Below are 21,321 nucleotides of genomic sequence, written 5' to 3'. Positions count from 1 at the left end.
ATGCACTAGTGTTCTCTCTTTCTTCTCTAGCTTCTGCTTCCTTTCTTCTCTACTTCCACTATCATACAAGCGATGCCGCGGTTGCGAGACGGCTATTGCACATCTTAAATAACTTGGTGTCTTTCTCATTACACTCAGGAACATCTGGGTAATCCTGATTGGGATAGCGATAGGTGCAACTGGGACCTTACGGAAAATAAACAGTTCAATTTTTTATTACTGATAACGGTCCGATTATACACGCCTTCAACCTCCCAATTCCGTGAATCGCTTCATCAGCGCTTCATCCATGACAAACGCAACCTTCTCTTCCAAGTCCAGAAACCCCTGAAAAATAAGCAAATCGTCCTGGTGCGCCATGGCCATGCTGTTGCACTTGGGCATTAGGCGGAGCAGCAAGTTCTCCCCAACCATCCAGCTGCGGGGTATGAAGAAATGGCGCGTGTATTCTACAGCGCTCTGCAGACCCTTTAGTGCCACTGAACTCACCCAGCCCTTGATGTCGACAAAGTAGAGCAGCGATTTGTAAAGCCCGATGACTGCTTTGACGTGGGTGGGGTGACTCTTAGGGAGGCAATTTACAGAAATGCTTGTCGTGGCAGTGTGATTCAAGCTGGACACGTCCAGAAACTCAAAGCAGGTGCGGTGGTCCTTGTCCGACCGCCTTGCTCGGATGAGGAGCTCGTAGCCTTTGCGAGATAACCACTCCCCCGGCGGCGACATACTGGCGCTGCAAGCCGCACTGGAGATGGTGAGAGGTAAGCCCGCGACTGGTGTGATCGCCTCGAACGTCGCCCATCGGAACGCATGTATTTGCGTCCTGCGAAGCATCAGGAGGAGATCAGCGTCGTTCGGGTGCTGAATCCACCGCTTGTCTTCTCCAAAGGCTGAGCTGTCGTACCTGCCAACAAGCTCACCGGTACTGTTCCACACCTCGTCTCCCCTCAAGGTTGAGAAATGGAACAGATCGCCAGCGTAGTTGATCAAGACATGTGTGACGGGGTGTTCAACGTGTCGGTCGAAGATGGGTGGGAACGCCACATCGCACGCGCGTTTTGGTGTTACCGACACTTGCACTGCGATGCAGCGGCTGATGGTGTTGACCGCGAGGAGGACGGACCTCTTGCTATGCCATTCCAGGTGCTTGATGGCATAGGATCTGTTTGGATAAAGCCGGAAATCGTGTAGCCGGGTGCCCTTGGTGGCGTCGTAAATGCTGAGACCGCCGTTCTTACGGCCGCAAAATATGTGCTTGCTGTCTTCAGAGAAGGCCACACAAGTAATGTGGTCATCGTGGGTGATAGGTCTCGCGACCATCTCGGGCACTGAACTTGGAGCTTCATTGCTCAGTGACTCGCTGGAGTTGTCATCAAAAGTATCTCGGCGGACGAGGGCCGGCGGCTCCCAGACATTGCAAAAATTGTCCCGTACTTCGTAAACGCGGAGGTTGTCTGGCGAGAAGGCGATGCACTGCAGCATGGAGTTGAAGGCTGAGATTCGATAGAGTACCTTCAATGAGGCTTCGAAAGTGAGGATGTGGATTATGCCCCTCTGATCACCCGCGACTAGCGTCCTGCCGTCAGGCGAGCTAACCATTATTCGTGCTTCGATACTGCGGAGGTCGTGCTGCTCTCGTGTCCATGGATCGCAGATGGCAATGCCAACACCGTCGTAGGCAATGGCCAGCAGTTCCAGGTCCGGTATGGGGTTGAACACCATGTCCTGAACCTGCACCTGCTGATAGATGCCCTCTGTACCAGGCCTATAAAAGACGCCAATTTTTTGCCGTCGCTCTATGTCCCAGATAGTAACTGGGGCACATCTGTAGGTCACAGCGGCAAGTCCGTGAACCGGAGACACACGGACCTGTGATGGCGGTGTCCCGGGAAGAATCTTGCGGTCGTCTTCTTCTGACTCCGAATCACTGCTGTGGAATAAGGGGAGCTCGTCCCGGTCGGATCCGTCCTTGGCAGACAGGTAGTGGATCTGCCCGTCCTTTCCGGACACCAGAAGTTCGTCCTCATCCACGTTGAAGCTGATCGAAAGTGGTGACCGGGCGTGTCTCATCGTCTTGGTCCACAGGCAATCTCGGTGGCTGTCCCAAAATGATATCTTCCTCGCACCGTACGCAACGAGACAGCCGGTCTCCGCCCCGAACGCTAAGCATCTGATCGACTCGCCATGAGTAAGAGTACTAGCGAGCTGTAATGTGACGCTGTTATAGAGCATGATAGTCCCCTTGGACAGGCCGACCGCTAGGTATTGCTCCGAGGCCGCGACTGCGGTGGCTTTGTTCTCGTAAATGAAACACGATATCCTGTCATCCCAATTCCGTGCATCCGGTACCCCAAGGAGCTTATACTGTCGAGAATCCTTGGCGAATTGTCGATGAATGATGGACTGCGGGGGACTAATGGCAGGGACCATGACATAGATGCAAGACGGTAAATCAATGAGGTTCGACCCAAATGCTGCTGCAATGTGTGTCAAGTCCGTAATCCAGGCAGAGGCAAGTCTTGATTGCTTGTCGAGCAACGGACGGTATTTGGCGCGCCGCGACAAGAAGGCTCGAAGGTTCTGAACAGCCTTGATCAGAGTCATCAGACTTCCTCTCCTCGCAACATGATCGATCCAGGTTAAGACATTCGAGCTGAGAAAAGTATCAAGTAGAAGAAGCGGTGCGTCGATGCTGGAAGAACAATGAGCAAGGTGGAAAGCGAAGTGTACGCAGGTATAATCGGCCAGGACCAATTCGCCCTGAGTCTTGGCTGTCGAGGATGATTTTCTTCTGCCTCGAGGAGGCGCAAAGTCCTTTCCAGTCAAGTAACCAAGGCAAACCTCGGCGAGCCGTGCATGGGCAGCGCCAAGGTTGATCTTGAATTCCGAGTCGCACTGCTTAAGGAACGCTGTCACTGTTTCGTGGATGACGTGCACGTTCGACTGCCTGTCGACCATGATCAAGTCGCCGCACAACTGAGCAAGGCGATCGTTGGTAGCCGTCAGGGTGCGGTTGATATCAAGTCGGATCGCCTCCCTGAGCTCATCGACCGACAGAGCCCTCGACGTGCAAATCGTCCACTTGAGAATACATTTGGCCAACTCGACGTTGGGAGTCTCGGCAATTGTCTTCGCAATTCGATTGTAAAAGTCGTTCATTTCGGTGGGCACGTCACGGAGGACCTGTTTCAGGTCCTCTTCGACATAAGTCTCATCTAATCTGTTCATGACAAGCGAGGCCCACAGGAAGATTCCGTTGGATTTGGCGAGAATTTCCGAAACAATCTGTTCGCTGAGATCGCTTCCGGAGCCGTAGGGCCGCCTAGACCGAAGAAAATTGGCAATGTCGAGCTTGGAGCTCTCTCCACCGGTTTCCAGCTCCAGCAGTGGACTCCCCTCTATGCTCAAGGCACGTTGGACTTGTACGCTTGGCCTGCTCGTAAGGAAAACCTGCAAGGGCACAGCCCGGGGAATCTTGGAGAGCATGTGGAGCACCGTGCTCAAGCTTTTGTTGGCGCATTCATCGAGGGCGTCGATAACCCAGAACTGCGGCGAGTTGAACGTTGTCTTGAAGATCCTATTGACGAAGATGCTGTTCCAAATCATGTTCTGGTCATTGGGATTGAACCTCTCGCCGTTGATAACCATGGCCAAGATGGCTTTCCGGATGTCGAAGTTTGACCAGGCCATCTGAAAGGCAAAGGATCGCAAGAGTGCCGACAGAGTAGAAGTCTCGGTATTTCCGTGTTTCAGAAAATAGTAGCTGCAGTCGAAATTACAGTCTTCGAGGAACCGAATTACATGGCCGGCGGAGATGGATTTCCCTGAGCCTGGCGCGCCATGGAGCCACAGGAATCGCGGTGCCGGCTCCCTTGGCTTGGATATGGGACTGGTACTCCCGTCACTCGGGGGGCCAGAGAGCCATGTGCTGAAGTTTGGGTGCTCGGTCAGCCAAGTGCATGTGCCGGGCTGTTGCTTCTCCGTGACGTCTAAGAGGTTCGCTTCTGGCCGCACGTCAACCCCCAGGAAGGCTGAAATCATGTTCATCTCAGACTTGAAGCTGCTTTGGCGGCGTAAGAGGTCTGTGGATCGAGACAGGTAAGCGTTAGGGGGGTGATGATGGGAGGCACAGTATGTGCCGAGCGCGCAACCCACAGTCTTTCTCTATGTCCTCCACGGCTCTAAGCAAACATCTCTGTACGATTTGGTAATTGGGGTGTGCGGGACTGTCGAATTTGCACACGTGCCGATGGTCGGCTTCTAGGTACTGGATATGCTCTCCTGGAAGGTTCATGACGGCCGAGTCTTTCTCTACGACAAGAAATGACCTCGGGCCGGAAGTGGTTGGGACTCCTTCAAAGAAGGACCAGAGCTGCAAATCGGCGCTCACGTGGCGGAAGTCGTCGTTGATCGCCTAGATCGTGATCAGTCTTGGAAGCTTCGCGCGGGCCGTCTATCCAGGTGTGCCTGACTTGTAACATGGCGGAGCTTGGGAAGAGCTCGTCAACAAAAGTCTTGGAGCCATAGAAGATGGAGGAGGCGAGAACGCGAGAAAGCGTTTGCGCAGAGTCGGCGCCACGGTGTGGAGTGGCAAGGAAATACATCGAGTGTATCCGTTCCGCAAATTCTCGATAGAGGGGATCTCGTCTTGCCAGGAGGTAGGCCTGCTTCCCGTTAGTCTTCTGCCTGACCGCGCAAGCATCCACCGGAACAGAGCACACCTTCTTAGCGACTAGGCCTCCCATGCTATGGGCGATCAGGACTATCGGGGTCTATAAGCGTTGTTAGGGTACCAATGCCTAAACAGCAAGATTCCGGACGGCGATGGCTGCTTACATCTCCGTTCTTGCGCAAATGGGTGGAGTTGTACATGTCGGCCAACAGAGCTTGAGCGAAGTCATGGATGCTGAGGTGGCTTTGTTGTGTTTTGGTCCAGTCAGAGTTGTATCCATAACTGTAAATACGGACGTGCTTGAAGCCTGGCTCTGACGGCAACCATTCCTTTGGCCAGAAGGTGCCGGGCCCGGGTGAACTGCTCCATGTCTTCCTTGAACCGCCGCCGAGCCCGTGGACCTGAGCGAGACGTGGGCGGGTTAGGACCCTCTACACGTGACGTGAAGCCAAGCGCCGAGGGGACGATGTGGAGGTGGTGAGGGTAACTCACAAAGATGAAGTTAAGCCGAGGCTCGGACGGTTCGCTAAGGAGGTTGAGACCATACGCACCGTGCGCGTCTTCTTCAGGATGGCTCTCCAAGATACTTCTGGCCGTTAACGACCTAAAAGCTCGCAGGCGACGATGTACACGAGAAAATGATGATGACGGCCGGATTGGCGATGGAGGTGGGTGAGGCTCAATCTCGGAAGCGGGCGGCCTGCTCCGGTGGGACAGCGCGAAACCCTTTGGCGGACAGAATGCGAGTTAGCGAGACGGTGCCGAGGCATAACGGGGAGGTCCGTACCGAGTTGTCATGTGCCATGTTGGTCGGCTAAGGGACGCGCCAGGCATATCAGACCACAGCATCCCCATCCAGTGCGGAGTGGCAGTTGGAGCAAGGCGCAACAATCGCGTGGGCACACTCTGTCTGGACCGTTGGTGACAACTACCCGTAGGCCGTGACAACAATACAGGTTGAACCGTTCCGTTCCGCTGCACCGCTTCAATGTTGCCGGTCGGTAGGCTGCCTGGATGTCCGGTTTTCTGGCAAGCAGCAGAAGAGAGTCGGATCCCCAGGGTTCGTTGCGATTACCAATACTTACCGCTGCGGGCGCACATGCCTCATCGAGGCGCGTCCGTGGATTGATAGCCGATTTGCATGTTTTGCCCGCCCGGAGTCGGTGGGACATAGCAGGGTAGGCGACCAGTCTATGCCTCTATGGGCAAGTGGGCGCAGGGCTGCGCTCTCGTATGTGTCGTGGTGGGGGTGGACAGTGGGTGGAAAGCCCAAAATCTCGCATTGCCCTGCTCTGGTGTTCGGCCTGCTACCACATGTTGCCCCCACACGTGCATTTGGGAATTGATCGCCGGCCGACAGGTTTGTGGTGTGGGAGGTGGGGAGGGGATGGGGCTGTTAACGAGATCTTCTGCCTATCCTGAGGTACCTCCGTGGGTAGCACCAAACCCTCATTCGGGGGTCCTGCATGACGGGGCGTTATATATCACAATGCAGCCATTGGCGCGCCCGGGGACGACGGAGAAGACCGGTCAATTCATGATGCAGCTCGTCGCTTACCCTCTGGCTTTTCCTTCTTTCCGCCCCCAGCCCCCAATGTGCACTAGGCTGCGTAAGACGGATGTGCGCTCGCTTCTTGTGTGACCGGACGAGCACACCGAGAGTATGGGGGGAATAGGTAAGGGGCGCTTTTCCTCGACAAACCTGAGCACCTCCACTTTTCTCTACATCTAATCCCACGCCACTTGAATCCTGCGCTTGTTGCCATGGCTCCCTATATCGTCGGGGTGGATCCCATTGGTGATGATGTCGAGTTAGATAGAGGGGTGATGGAGGGTAAGTCCAAGTTATCCTCCTTCATGCTTCGCCCCCTGGTAATGCTCATTCATTCGACCTAGCCCTGCCTGCGGGGTGCCGTGTCCTTAATACAGCCAGGGGAGGTGAGAGCCTGTGGGTCGAGACGTTGCGGATTGAGGTTGAGCTCCTAGATGGCACCGAGCAAGTGTTCTTCAAGAAGGGGGCATCTGGTCCTGTTGGTCTGAACATGATGAAAGGAGCCTTCGAGTCCGAGACGGCCCTGTACTCCTTCATCCCTGAATATGTACCCAAGCCTGTGACATACGGCTCGTACCACTCGCGGCCAGACATGCACTTCTACATCGCCGAGTATGTCGAGATGGAAGATATACATCCGGATCCCGGCGCATGGGCCGAAGTCTTCTCGACGCTCCACAAGAGGAGCATGGGGAAGTCCCCCGAGGGCAAGTTTGGCTTCCACATTGACACACATCTCGCCAACATCCCGCAGGACAACACGTGGAACTCTTCGTGGGAGAAGTTCTGGGCCCAGATATTCCGCTCCCTATGTGAGAAAGAAGAGGCAGCACGTGGATGCGACGACGACCTCACACGGCTGAAGAAGGTTTTCCATGAGCTCGTCATTCCTCGCTATTTGAGGCCCTTGGAGTCGGATGGGAGGGTCATTCACCCAACTTTGCTCCACAACGACGGCTGGCCCGGTAACATCAAGCCAAGAACTGACTCGCCCGAGACTTTGTGTCTCTTTGACTCGTGTGCCGTCTGGGGTCATAGCGAAGGTTGATACTTGCCCTCAAGAAGGAAATGCCAACAAGCTCGGCTGACAATGGCCCTTTGCTCTAGCTGACGTCCGGGTTACTCGTCCCAACACCTGGAACTTGGAGGCCGCGGGGGAGATCTACCGAGATATAATGGGTGTATCAGAACCTCAGGAGGATTTTAACGCTAGGATTGAGCTGTACGCGACCTTAGGGCTAGTCCTGCGCTCAGCAATGTATTCTAAGGAACCGGGGCGACGGGTGCTGTAAGTGTTTGTTGCTTGCTGTTGTTCCGTTCCGCGCTAACAGATACACTTCAGCCTCATTGAGCAGCTGGAGAAGATGATTGCACTGACTATGACGTCGGGAGCCATGCGGAGCTTGCCCGCGCCAGAACCAGCTCAATCGGTCACCGCTCAGGACGCAGAGGACAGCAGAGGAGAAGCGTCCAACAAAACTGTAACAGTCCCTCTGTGAAGGGGCGACAGAATTGGAGAAACTTTGGGAAGCACTAGGTTGTTGCCACACCAAGAATGTGGGTCAGAGTGTCAAGGCTGTAAGCGCATGAAGTCTCGAGATACTAAGGTAGTGCAGCGATCTCTTTTTATCGAGACCCCACGGGCGTTTAACTTGGGGATACGGAATATGAATGTGTCAGACCGTCATGGCCGAATAATATTCTTGTCCTACCGTCATTGGATGCCTACGAGCTAAACTGCACAATGGTTGAAGCCGGTTCGTGAGAGTAGTGTGGGATGATCAGGCTCAGTTCCCAAAAAGCCTTACTCGAGCAAGAGCCTCGTGTCCGGAGGAGGGAGCCGGGAAGGTAAGGTATATAAGTATCAGCGACAACATCGGCCAATCTCCAACTTAACACACCCTTCTGCCTGATTCTTCCATCTAGCGGACAAAGAAACCCGCCGAAAATCTCCTTTTTTAATCTATATGCTTCCCCATCCATCCACCAACACCATGGAATCGCCTTCTCTTTCTGCAAAGACTTCCGAGGCCCTTCAGCTGGAGCGAGAGTATAGCATTCCCGGCTACGATCCTATGCCCGCTGTCGTGGCTCGAGCAAACGGAGTTAGACTATGGGTAAGAACACAGGTTCCAAAACGGTAATGACCACGAAGCTGACTTGAAGTGGACGTGAAGGATGTCGATGGGAAGGAGTATCTAGATTTTACCTGTATGCTCGGAGCTGTCAGCCAAGGCCACTCCCATCCTGCCATACTCGAAGCCGTGCTGAACCAAATGCAGGCAGGTTCGTCTATCACTGACCCTCAGATTTTCGCGTTAGAGCTTCGGGGCTAAGTAGGAACTCTATATGCATAGCGGCTCTCGTCAACGCGGCAGCTCATAACAATCTCTGGCCTCCATTTGCTGAGATGATGTGTCAACGCTTCAACTATGATAAGATCTTACACACAGTCTCTGGGACAGAAGCCGTGGAGTCGGCATGCAAAATTGCACGGAAATGGGGAGTTCAAATCAAAGGGATACCCGCCCAGGAAGCGTTAGTATTGGGGGTTTCCGGTTGCTACCACGGACTTTCGACTACTATGTGGTCTTTGCAGGACCCCAGCACAGAAAGGGATGGTAAGTCGTCTCAGCCCTGACTACCTGCACTCTGCGTAGACGAAACACAAACCACTGTTAATACCGGGTTATCACGAAAAATACAGCATATGGCATTAACGATTCCAGGCACATTAACTACAACCCCACAACATGCGAACCGTTAACCTATGGCGATATTGCTGCCCTGGAACGGTGTATCACACAACACCATGACAGAATAGCTGCGGTGGTCATAGAATGCATCCGCGGTCACCTGAGAACCTTCGAGCAAGAGATCCAGTTTTCAGCTAAGCTATACGACCTGTGCAAAGCACATAATATCCTGTTTATTGCCGACGAGGTCCGTATGGGATGTGGCAAAACCGGTCGCTTTCTGTCCTGCGACTACCTCGGCAACTCACGCAAACCAGACCTCCTCGTTCTGGGGAAGTCCATATCCGGTGGCCTTTACCCGGCCGCATTCGTGCTAGGACGAGCCGAATGCATGGATCTCGTAGGGATCAAGGAGATTCTCTCGACATACACATTTTCGCCGGTTGCGCTAGCGGCAGCTAGGGCCGCGCTCAAGGTGATCGACGACGAGGGGCTTGCCGAGCGGGCGAGACAGATCGAGAAGTTGTTTCTTGAAGAGACAAGGGCTTGGAAGCATCCTATCATCAGTCATGTCACTGCAAGGGGAGCGGATTTCGGCATCTGGCTGTGTGGGGTGGAGCAAAAGACTTGCCGCCAGATTTGTGAGTGGTGTATGCACCAAGGATTGCTTGTGTTTCCCAATCACCTTCGTATCAGGATGAACGTTGCAATGGTTATCACTGATGGGGAACTGCTGGCAGGGCTACAAATTCTGAAGTCGGCTCTGGATAGGACGGGCAGGACTGAATGATCTCGGCTCTCAAGGAGATGTCAAATCTGCAGATCTGTGGGCGAGTCTAGTTACCTAGCCAGGAATAGTCAAATTCCCCTTTCCTTTTGATTTCGCCTCAATTGTTGATGGGTTTGTTTCGATGCATGCCTGGACAGGGGAAGGGGGGGGCGCCTGAGTGCACGCCAAGAACCAGTCTCACTCGGACACTTCCATATGGTCGTTTCCAAACTGATCAACCAGTTTACGCATCTCTTCAATGAGCCTGGAGGAGAATGGTGTTAGCCTGTAAACCGTTCCGTAATTGGATCGAGATGGAAGGCATACTTCTGCCTGAATTTTGGGACCTCGGGGTAAAGCGCAGAGTCGTGGACGTATGTCCTCCTAAGGGAATGCAGTCAGCACCAGCAGGGAGTGCAGATACAGCAAGTCACGAATATGGTTCTCACGTAGCGTAAAGCGCGTTACGAGCATCCCAGTCCCCCCGAGGCTCAGACTTGGGAACGCGACGGTGGTAGCTTGCCAAGCACTCCCTTCCCCAGTTGTTGTCCAGGGGGCGCATGGTGCTGAGTTCGTCTGTCCGCTGTCAGCTGTGATTCCATTCATACGGCATCAATGCCGATTGCGCTCACACTCATTATGGCCCCAAAAGGCCGAGGCATCAAACATCATCGGCTCCCCCGTATCCTCCCGGGTGGAAACGTTGCCGATCCACAGATCGCCGTGAATGAGCACGGGCTGGATGGACCGGCCGCCCGTCTCCAGCGGCCGCAGCAGCCGCGGAATCACCTTCTCTAGGAACGGGCCCGAGATCTCGTCCAGCTCCTCGCTCGGACCGCGCGCTTCTTTTTCTAGCTGGAGCATCCGCTTCATGCCGCGGGTGTAGAAGTCTTCCCACGACTCGGTCCAGGCGTTGTCTTGGGGCAAAGTCCCATTGTACGTGGTGATGTGGAACCCGAATTTCTTTCGTTTGTCCTCCAAGAAAGGTGCTGTTTTGGCACTCAAAGTGTGCAGTTGCGCAACGGCATGTGTCAGTCGATCGATGGATGGCAGTCCTTTGCGGAGCTCGTGGAAGGAAAAGAGAAGAAAGTGCAGGTTTTGGTCGGTGCATGTGCCCCAAGCCAGCGGTTGGGGTGCGAAGGCGGGGACCGTCTTGTGGATGAGGTGCATTGACTCGTACTCCCCTTCGATCATTCCCAACCCTTTGGGCCCGTCAGATACCTAAAGCCCTCTAAATTAGTGACGGTACACCGACCGTACCCATGGAGCAAGAGACACACTTTGAGGAAGTAGGAGGTTGGTCTGCCATCGGCCTCGGCATCGATGCGGGCGAGATTGTTCCAGTTGCTGGCGCCATGGCCGCGGCTGGATATGACTTTGGAACCAGCTGGCAGATCTAGACTACCATGTTAGTATTGTCGAGTTCATGGATTGATCAAAGCAAGGACTTTGTACTTGCGTTTCTTGACGTTCTCATCAAGCTCAAAGGGGCCATTATGCACTTTGGCATTGGACTGTCCGTCAAAGTAGTCCTCCATGGTGCACACGAGTGTCTCGCGAAGGCCTGCCCGGTGGCGTAGAAGATTGCAGCGTTGCTTGCAAGCGAGATACTCAGTTCGTCACGTCGAATTTGCCAGAGCTCGAAAAAAAAGAAAAAAAAAAAAACACCGGGGATGCGAAGGATCGGGAGGTCTGAGTTGTACTGTACCACGACAGCAAAGCCTTGTCTACTGTCCTCGCCCCCACTCTTCCGCGCCCAAGCCTGGCTCTCGCAATCGGGGTTTCCCGACCCTGTCACACGGAGCCTCTCACTGATTGGAGTCAGCTCGCAGCGAAAAAGAGGGGTCACTGCGAGCACAGGACCTCATCCGAGCCAGATATTCCGGCTTTGTATTGCCCATCACTTGAGCAGGTGACATCATGCAGTATATCCGGATCAACAGCATCCGTCCGGCGAGACTTAGGTACCCTTTGCCAGCCTTGCCGCCTGTGACTCGACCCGCTCAACTCTTCATTACGACAAATCAAACCGCTAGTCAAATTAGAACCCTTACCTTCACTTCACCGCATGGCAAGCAACTGGGAGTTCAGAAAAAAATTTGTAGCAATCCCCTTCGCGACAAACTATAGCAGTTAATCGCTATAAAAACCCAGCACGGTGGTCCCGATAGAATCCGACCCAGGGTAAGTGGTCGAAATCAACAAGCCCGGCCCCGTTGAAGAGCTAAGGAGTCTTAGTTGTAGTTCTTCCGAGTTCTAATGCACCCCATGGAGGCCGAAACTAACAAGCCCACCACTCGGGCGAGGACCGAAAAAGATGTCTCGAAGCCTGTCGTCGATCGAACAGCGCATGAGCCTTCGGACAAGATCACATCAGCCGGTCTGGAGGACGACTCCACCACAAACCCCGAGCCTTTCTCCGTCTTCACAAACGGCCAGAAAAGATGGATCAACTGGCTAGCTTCCTTTGGGGCCATGTTTTCCACGCTCAACAGTTACATATACTTCCCGGCCGTGATCCCGATAGCCAGAGACCTCAATGTCTCGGTGGCTATGGTGAATCTGACGATCACTTGCTATCTCGTGGTCGCGGGCATTATGCCTGCCGTAATGGGGGACTTGGCGGATCATGAGGGAAGGCGGCCGGCCTACATCATCATGTGTGCTCTCACAGTTGGCGCCAACGTGGGATTGGCCCTCCAGCGATCTTATCCAGCCTTGTTTGTGCTTAGAATGGTCCAGGCCGCTGGATCCTCGGGTATGAAGAGTGCATTCCAGTTGGAGTGACTTAACCTGCAGAAATGCTACTAATATGGGCTGCTCAGGTGCATTTGGAGCGGCACACGGCGTCGTCTCGGACATCTCCCCGGTTGCAGAGAGGGGATCCTTCACCGGCACAGTCATTCTCTTCACGAACACCGCACCGAGCTTTGGTCCGATCATCAGCGGCGCCCTTGCCGAAACTATAGGCTGGCAGTGGATTTTCTGGCTCCTAACAATTCTAACAGCGGCCTATTCGGTAGCAGTGGTCTTATTCTTTCCTGAAACACAGCGCAAGCTAGTCGGGAACGGTAGCAGACGGGTACACGGCATCCTCTACCGCAATTTCTTCTCAACCGTTACCAGCCACCGCCATGTCATAGACAAGGCCACCGCGCCGTCGAGGCCTAAGCACCATATCCCCAACCCGCTCGCATGTCTGCCCATGCTCGGGTATAAGAACAACCTTCACCTTGTGCTCTTCTCCTCTATAACGTACTCCCTGAGAATGACACTCCAAGCCTCTCTCGGATCTCAGTGCCCAGGAATATACAAACTGAACTTTCTCCAGGCTGGGCTCATCTTCCTGCCGCCTGGTGTTGCGGGCGCAGTGGCCGCCAAGCTTCAGGGCGTGCTGATTGACAGAAATTACAAACGGATGCGCGAACAGCTTGATGGCGCTGAGTTCCAGCGGGGAGAAGATATCTCCGACTTTCCCATCGAGAAGGCTAGACTTAAGAGCGCAACGGTGATGGTCGCTGTCACGGTCGCCGCCACGGTTGGGTACGGTGTGGCGTTGATGACGCGTGCCGTGAGGATCCCGATTCGCATACCGTAGAGGGGCCGGGGCTAATTGATACCGCAGCACATCTCGGTGATGCTGATCATGCAGTTCGTAACAAGCTACACCACGGGCAGCGTCTTCTCAGTGAGCACCTGCAAGCCCACGGTCGACTCAGTCGGAGCTAACAGCGGTCGGATGGCAACAGATAACTAATACGCTGCTGACAGACCTCAACCCAACCAGGGCAGCAACTGTCCGGGGAGCCTCGAACCTAGTACGGTGTCTGGTTGCTGGTGGCTGCATCGCTGCGCTGGAGCCGGTGACGGAGAGGATCGGACTGGGATGGTGTTTCGGCGTGTATGCTGTGCTTCAGGCGCTTGTGGTACCGTTAATCTGGCGACTAGAGACGAAAGGCTTGCAATGGAGAGAAGAGCAGGCTGCACGGTAGGCTCACTAGCAACCTTTGTACACAAGGGAAGAACGGTGGGAGACGGTGAAGCGGGATAGTCTATCTCAATATCTATATCCTGTTGTTATTTGTCTTCGTTCTTTCCCTCTTCTTTTCTGTTTTGTGTAATCCGTTTCTTTCTCCCGTTCCTCCTACATTCCCGATTTCTCTAGTCCCCCCCTTCTTACTTCGGGAATACTAATTGCCAATACGTAGCAAGCCCCTTCAGGACCTCCTTGGTGATGGAATTATATTGTCAGCATCTGGAAGGCGCCCTTTCAAGTGAATGCCCATTTGAGCGCCATAAACTCCAATACAGCCTCGCAGGGTGCAAGTTCCGTTCGTGGAGCACCAAGACGGCCTCTATCCACAGTGAGTCGACTGGCATAACCGGTACCCTGTCCGATAGTTCTCGGTAAGCGCGTTTGTGGTGTCCTTCTCAAGACGATGTCGTGCATCACGGTGCTCCAAACCTTAGGTTCTTTCCTTAGTATGGTCTATATCGGTCGCTTCACCGGTCAAAATTTCCCCGAGAAGCGCCAAGTTCTGGGGGTTGGTGATTTCAGCACTTCTACTCAAGTTCAGGATGGGCATTTCCAAAAAATCGGCTTCCGTTCCGCAAAGCGGGCACGGAATAGTAGACTGTGTATGACAATAAATCTTGTTTAGACTCCTAAACGCGACTGACCGTTCAAAGCTGCCCACTGCCCTAGTCTAATTGATATTAGCGCCCTCATCATGCCCGATCCCTGGCTTTTCCCCACCATTAGCGTAGATGCCGACCTTCTTGGTGTCTGCTAACTTCAGAGGTACTCGAATTCTCTGCGAGAGCCCCGCTCTCGCAAGAAATTCAGGCCGCGACAGGCTCACTGCTCAGGCTTCATGAAAAGCCACACCTCTCGAGCTTCAGGTTGAATCCCAAAAACGTCAGACGCGAATTTACAAAAATAACAGCGCTATCTTCGGCTGGTGCTGGAGTTGGCGGCTTACCTGGCATATGAAGCAGCGCTCGCCGTATTTATCCACGGTTCCAATACAATGGACGGCAAGGTTGCAGTTCTCGGGGACCTCGAGACAATGACACAGGTGTCCCTGCGGGTTGGATTCGATCATCGTAAACGGAGTAGGCTCAGAATAACCAATGATGGAATAATCAGTGGTTGGGAAGCCAATGGTGGAGTAATCGGCAGTAGAGTAGTTGTCAGTGAAGTCAAAGGCAGAACTCGAAGAAGCCCCGGCGGCTGGGTCGTCATGGTATTCGGATCGTGAGTCGGTGCCATGTACCGGAGTCAGCCTGCAGCTTATTGACTAACCAAATCAGAGAGATCTTATATTAGCATCGGAAAAGTACAGTTGTGTTAGACCCCCCCTAAGGACAAGGGGGTAGCAAACTTACGCAAGCCTCGCAGAATCCACGCTTCTTCGAAGAGACTCGCAAGCAGCGTTCGGGGTTTGCGCACCCGAACGTGTTTGGTCCCACACACATACAAGGGGTTTGTAGAGAGCTGCATGACGACTTTGCTCGGGAGGACGACGAAGGTGTAATTATTAGAGTAGGGAACCGCGGTTAGAGCAACAGGCTGGCTCACCTCGCATTCTCGGCAGTAAGTATCTGTTTCGGGGACAAATTGTAAGCAACTTTTGGGAACCCGACAGTATCTGGGGGAGCGGAGATTGTGTTTGGGTGCGAGCTTGCACCTGCATTGAGGTCTCTTGCCTCTCCGCTTTCGGTCTTTGTTACAGCTATACTCCTAACATGGGCGAGTGGTCAGAACAGGACCCCCATGATGCCATGAATTACGTCAATAAGGAGAGGTATGGACTTACGAGACATGCATCACAGTAACTCTCCCCGGGCTTGTCGCTGCTGACCTGCCCAAGACAATAAGGGCGAGCGAAGCAGGAGAGAAGCTTTTTTGTGCACTCGCAAGGTGTGCCGGAAGTTGTATACGTACCGGAAGCTGTATACGAACCAGAAGCTGTATACGAAGCCAAGGAATCATCGACTGTTGCCGGGCTCGAAAGTTGCGGGTAAGACGCAGCAGATGCCGTGGATGGCTGGGAGCTCGACCTGTAGTTGTTGGGACAGCCCATACCTCTCTAGAAATATTAGAATTGCCAAAAAGGGTTACTCGTAATCCTATAGGAAGGGAAGGGTTAATAGTAACTCACACAGTGTCCGCACCACTCGCTTTCGCCTGGCAAATCGCCTTCGCATCCCCATTTGTCCTCACAGACACCATTGAGCCATGGCTCGCTCTTACAGCGGCATGAGACCGGGGCCATCTTGGCTTTCTAGGAACCCGGGGCGGCTTAATTGTTTGTTGTGGATGCGAACCTTGAGTATGTCTGGGCGTCTCTCCCCAATGTGGATGCGTGTATTTAATCGAGGTAGTCGATGATACTTGTTGCGGATTGGTGTATCAACGAGATACGAGTGAGGGCGAGGACATTAGGGTCTTGGCTGTTTATTATAGAATTAATATAATAGAACGTTTTACGTCAAGTGGCCAGTTGTACAATAAAGATGTTTGCAAGTGAATGTGTATCAAGATGAGAATGGGGATGACCCTACGTGGATCTTGCCGGCCGCGGGCCGTGATAGAGCCACAAAGCCCGACTTTAGATGCCGACGTATCTCCTATACATCTCAGGTGACTGAGCGTTCCGGAAGAATTCCGGAGCGACACGGAGTCTGTACTATGATATCAAGTAACTACCTCGGGGCCCGGATCATCACAAACGCACAATCGCTATTTTATAATCATCTTTGTTGTTTACAGATCTTAGACACACAGTGCCATTGCTGGTATCTGTATTGTTCTTTGCAACTAGCGACCTGCACGGGTATTATTCGTTTGATAACAACAACACCTAGACACTAATTGCTGTCGACTTCAGATTATTCCCCAAACTCCGTGCTATTAGCAGTGCTCGCCTACTTTTGCTCCTCTGTCGGCCAGTATCTAGGTGGTACCTTATCTAACCATGTTTATCTTTTTAGCTACCACGTCCATTTCCGATTAATTATCAAGTTAGTTAAGCCATTTTAGAGCTATCAATCCTCTCTTGCCATCATTTACAGCATTCTATTATCTGCTACTCTTGAAGCTGAAAGTTTGGCATGGTCCGCTATCAACCTGCTTCCATTACTGTAATACGCTATGGTAACCGTGAGTCCAATATCTTGTGCCTGAGGGTCTGCTTTCCATTCTAATACCGGGGGAAGGTGAAAAGGTTAGAAAAGTCCTTACGCCTTACGCTTGATTGAAATATCACCATATCTACATACCCCATTCTGTGGTACATCATCGGCGTCTAGGCTGGTCACATATACCCTTGAAGCATGTCAGAATCGGGATTAAATGCTACCGGTCTTTTTCGGTAACACGAAGTCGGCTCGGCCATTCACCTTGCAGACCCAACAGTATGTGTCGGGCGCAGAGGTTGTCAAGATGCAAATTCGAGAGACCTTGCAGTAACGTGTCTTATAAGCGAGCGGTACATACAAGCGAGCGGTACATATAAGCGAGCGGTACATATAAGCGAGCGGTACATATAAGCGAGCGGTACATATAAGCGAGCGGTACACTTTCTTGGCATAACACAACCTTCCAACTTCTCTTACCAATTCTACTACCATTCCGCCATAGATTCCTCCTCAGTCGAATCCAGGATTATTTTAGCCCTCAAAGCTATACAAGATGATCCAAAACTTAGTCTTCGAAAGGCAGCTACAATCTATAACGTACCACCAATGACCCTGTCTGCCCGACGCGACGGACGGCCTGCACGACACGATACCCCAGCTAATTCACGAAAACTTACAGATCTAGAGGAGTATATGATTATTCAGTATATAACTGAGCTCTGTACACGCGCATTCCCTCCTCGGCTTCGTTTTGTAGAAGATATAGCCAACCGACTGCTACGCGAATGTAACGTGCCCCCTGTCGGCAAGCTCTGGGTTCACAACTTTGTCAAACGCCAACCAGAACTCCGGATACGTTTTACACGTAGATACGACTACCAGGGAGCCAAATACGGAGATCCGAAGATTATTCGCGAGTGGTTTGCACTTGTATACAATACCAAAGCCAAATACGGTATCCTTGATAAAGATATATACAACTTTGACGAGACCGGGTTCATAATAGGTATGATTACTATTGGTATGGTTGTAACTACCTCCGATAGCTATAGGAAAGCTAAAAAAGTCCAGCCTAGTAACCGTAAGTGGGCTACGGTTATCCAAGGAGTGAATGCTTAAGGCTAGGCTATTACACCATTTATCCTTTTAAAGGGGAAATATCACCAGGAAAGCTAGTATCGAGATTATAGTCTTCCAGCTACTTGGTATATCGGAACAACCGATAACGGCTGGACTACCAATAAGAAAGGCCTAGATTGGATCCGGCACTTCGATTTTCATACAGCATCTCGGACAAAAGGGAAATACCGGCTCTTAATCCTCGACGGCTACGAGAGCCACTACTCCAACCAATTCGAAATCTATTGCCAGGAGCACAATATCATCACACTTTATATACCTCTACACTCCTCGCATCTAGTCCAACCATGTGAGGGTCAAGGACCCAAGGGTAGTAGGACCAGAGTGCCTGGGTACGAGCAGTGCACGCGCAACGTAGGAGCAGAGTGCTCGTTAGGGGTAGGATGGTGGTCTCATTGAACTCTGTCTCTCTCCTAAGACCTGTCTTCCACCCCCCTCTTTATGCTCTACGATGACAGCGTCTGGGCTCACTTACCCCGCTCGCTACCCCGCCATCGACCTTACTTGTACGCTCCTTCGACGCTCCTCTGACGCGATATCCTCGCCCTTCTGGCCTAGCGTTGTTATTGCTTTTGCGACCCCGCCGGCGCTACGGCTTCGGGGCTTCCGTCCTGCGCCCACGCCGACCTTACCCAGCCGGTCCTCACAAACCATTAGATATTGGTTGTTTTAGACCATTAAAGAGGGCTTATGGCTACCAAATCGAGGAACTTATACGTATATATATCACACATATCACCAAATTGGAATTCCTTTATACGTTCAGAGCAGCGTTTTTTGCTTCTTTTACCGAGAAGAATATCCAAGGAGTCTTTGCCGGAGCAGGTCTTATACCGTACGATCCAGAAAGGGTCATTTCTAAGATGGATATACGTCTCCGAACCCCAACTCCACCAATCTCGCAGCTAGGTACGGCACTACCTTGGCAATCTCAGACACCACAAAACCCCCGAGAGGCCACCTCACAGAAAGACCTTATCAAAAGCCGGATATCCAACCACCAAGGCAGTTCTCCGACACCTATACTAGCTGCTGTAGACCAACTAGCTAAAGGTACGATGGCTGTGATGTACGAAGTGGCCCTTTTACGTACAGAGGTCTCGGCACTACAAAAGGCCAATGAGGAGCTTAGTAAGCGACGGAGAGCTAAAAAAACACGTATACGGCTTGGAGGGTCTCTTACCGTACAAGAAGCACAGGATCTACTGGATCGAAAGGCTGTAGGTGAGCAGGTAATCCATGAAAGACCCAAAATGGTGGTAGTGCAGGGGGGTCTGGTACGAAGATTCGGTGCTGTAGTCTGTACGGCAAGCCTGGTTATAATACACGTACATGTCAGGAGGCTGGAGAATCGTCTGATTCATCTATTTCTAGTTCAGTTATTGTTATTTCCTAGTGGTTGTGTTGTAATTTAGGATAGTTGTGGGTAGATGGTGGAAAGTGTACCGCCCGCTTATATGTACCGCTCGCTTATAAGACACGTTATCCAAAATACTGACACTTGCATGGATGCTGTTCTTCTGGCGAGCCTAAACCACCAGTACCGCAAATAATATCCTGCGGGGTAGTAGTCCCTGCACTGCGAGTACTAGCTTTCGAATTGTTGCTCTCGTTACCCTGACGCTGTTTACCGATTAGGACTGGAACCGATCAATGTCACGCGCAGTAGAGAGGGGTACTGACACAGTCAGACTTGGTCTTTGTCTTGCATTCCTGGGTTTCCCGTACCCGCTGTGACTCCTGATCCAAACCTAGAGTCAAGAAAGAGTCCATGGCCGCTTCCTGTTCTTCCACAGCTAGCTGTGCCAGATATCCTAGGCTCGCTTCTCCAAGGTTTAATGCCCCTTTCTTCGCTTCTTCACATGGTGTGACGTCGTAGAGCAAGCGTTAGTATTAACATGGGAAGCACCCGTTTCATTAAAGTCACTACCGTTGCGAATCGGGATTTACCGCGCACCTGGAGCCGTAGGTGCGATGGGGGGCAGCAACCTTCCCACGACACCATTCCACGGCACGATCCCAGTTCGGGAGACATTCCTCGCTCCCGCAATCCCGTTCTTGTCATGATACCGGAGTCATAGACGGTGAAGGCCCCTGGTACCGGAGCACAGCCGCAGTGGAAGTAATTGTCATCCTTACATTGACATGGGCATATGGGGAATCCGCCTGAGGACCATTGATATGCTGCTGTCTGGGCGTAGCCCTGATGGCTTCTCGGATCTTTTGGAGTCCTTTGTTGAGTTGTCATATTGTAGTTGCTTCTCTGGGTTTCACAGTGAATTATAGGGAGTCGAGAGTTCGTGGTCTTTCCACAGAATGTGTAGCGCTCTTATACCGGTTAGTACTGCGGTATTAAGATGGCTGGCCGTGGCATCTGTTTGCTGTGGAGTTTACAAGGAAAGCTCCGCTAATCACCTTTGCAATAACCAGAGTCCTGAAGAATGGGCGGCACAAAAGGTAAACAAAGCAGGTCCGATACACACACACAACCAGGAGCTGATGACAATACAATGGAAAAGGGGAACTTTGTCAACCGTAACAATGAAGCCGTGGTGGCTAGGGCGCCCTGCAGCATACCCGCGTCGCCGAGGCCGAGAAACGCGCGACCGAAGATGAGAATGGCTGACCCGGACGCAGTAGCGCAGACGGCAGACCCCATTTGCAATGCACATGGAGATCGTTTATCTTGTTCCACGCCAAGATGATGGATCGAATCTGCCGGTATCATGCCCACTGGCGTTCCTGAACACGTCTTCCTGGTGAACATCAACGCCTCTCACCTTGTTTCTCGCATTAGTAGTAATACTATTATTAGTAAACCGTTCATACTATCTGTAACAGTGTCTCGTTTGTGTCGGGGCCAAAATTCATATCCCGCCAACTAAACTAATTCTGGTATGCATACAACATATTGGATCTCCAAGTCCTGAAAATAAATTATACCTTGCGCAGCCTAGTCTCGATAATCACATCATCCCCAGCAACTGGCGCTAGAACACCGCCGGAGGCAACCGGCTCATCGAGCACAGGAAAACCCTAGCCTCCCGTTTTTGCTCATGGGGCCGGCTAACTTGGCTTCGAAACCACTCATACATGGTCGTTGTAGTAAACTCGGGCAACCGGTAAGCGAGTTTATAGGCCTCGCCGTCAAAGGGAAAGAAGTCAGCTAGGATGTTGGGGGTTGCCCGGTATATGGCGCTACCGAAGAAAGCACTGGTGGCCGAGTCGACAAGGACGTTGCCACACCACTTCCACAGCGAATAGGCTCTTAATATCTGTAGAAGAAGACAGCAGCATTGGGCCGGCGATACGTTCCCAGTGGAGGTAGCGGTCGGCATTGCCCAAAATAATG

The 21,321-nt window shown here is 52.3% G+C and overlaps 5 protein-coding genes across 5 annotated transcripts; 2 read left to right on the top strand and 3 right to left on the bottom strand.

Moving 5' to 3' along the window:
- Positions 1-246: 246 nt before the first annotated feature.
- On the bottom strand, positions 247-4,044 carry MFIFM68171_07424 (NACHT domain-containing protein; the record flags this gene model as incomplete). Its single annotated transcript, XM_071062844.1, has 1 exon — positions 247-4,044. The coding sequence occupies one exon, from the start codon at positions 4,042-4,044 to the stop codon at positions 247-249; it is 3,798 nt and encodes a 1,265-aa protein (XP_070918945.1).
- A 58-nt stretch (positions 4,045-4,102) lies between these two features.
- Positions 4,103-5,474, bottom strand: MFIFM68171_07423 (GPI inositol-deacylase; the record flags this gene model as incomplete). The annotated part of the gene is made up of 6 exons (XM_071062843.1): positions 4,103-4,411; positions 4,470-4,661; positions 4,719-4,769; positions 4,834-5,070; positions 5,162-5,395; positions 5,457-5,474. The coding sequence occupies 6 exons, from the start codon at positions 5,472-5,474 to the stop codon at positions 4,103-4,105; spliced, it is 1,041 nt and encodes a 346-aa protein (XP_070918944.1).
- Positions 5,475-6,433: 959 nt separating this feature from the next.
- Positions 6,434-7,720, top strand: MFIFM68171_07422 (protein-ribulosamine 3-kinase; the record flags this gene model as incomplete). Its single annotated transcript, XM_071062842.1, has 4 exons — positions 6,434-6,503; positions 6,566-7,264; positions 7,329-7,509; positions 7,564-7,720. The coding sequence occupies 4 exons, from the start codon at positions 6,434-6,436 to the stop codon at positions 7,718-7,720; spliced, it is 1,107 nt and encodes a 368-aa protein (XP_070918943.1).
- Positions 7,721-9,884: 2,164 nt separating this feature from the next.
- On the bottom strand, positions 9,885-11,224 carry MFIFM68171_07421 (Fructosamine kinase-domain-containing protein; the record flags this gene model as incomplete). Its single annotated transcript, XM_071062841.1, has 6 exons — positions 9,885-9,951; positions 10,014-10,070; positions 10,136-10,262; positions 10,319-10,907; positions 10,967-11,087; positions 11,142-11,224. The coding sequence occupies 6 exons, from the start codon at positions 11,222-11,224 to the stop codon at positions 9,885-9,887; spliced, it is 1,044 nt and encodes a 347-aa protein (XP_070918942.1).
- A 730-nt stretch (positions 11,225-11,954) lies between these two features.
- MFIFM68171_07420 (Quinidine resistance protein 1) lies at positions 11,955-13,678 on the top strand (the record flags this gene model as incomplete). The annotated part of the gene is made up of 4 exons (XM_071062840.1): positions 11,955-12,444; positions 12,512-13,257; positions 13,312-13,374; positions 13,436-13,678. 4 exons carry the CDS (start codon positions 11,955-11,957, stop codon positions 13,676-13,678), a joined length of 1,542 nt encoding a protein of 513 aa, XP_070918941.1.
- Positions 13,679-21,321: the final 7,643 nt, after the last annotated feature.

The sequence above is a fragment of the Madurella fahalii genome (genome assembly GCF_045866475.1).
Source record: "Madurella fahalii IFM 68171 DNA, scaffold_4, whole genome shotgun sequence".
Taxonomy (NCBI): Eukaryota; Fungi; Ascomycota; class Sordariomycetes; order Sordariales; genus Madurella; species Madurella fahalii.
The sequence above is the reverse complement of the archived record's forward strand: the minus strand, read 5'-3'. Positions and strand labels throughout refer to the sequence as shown.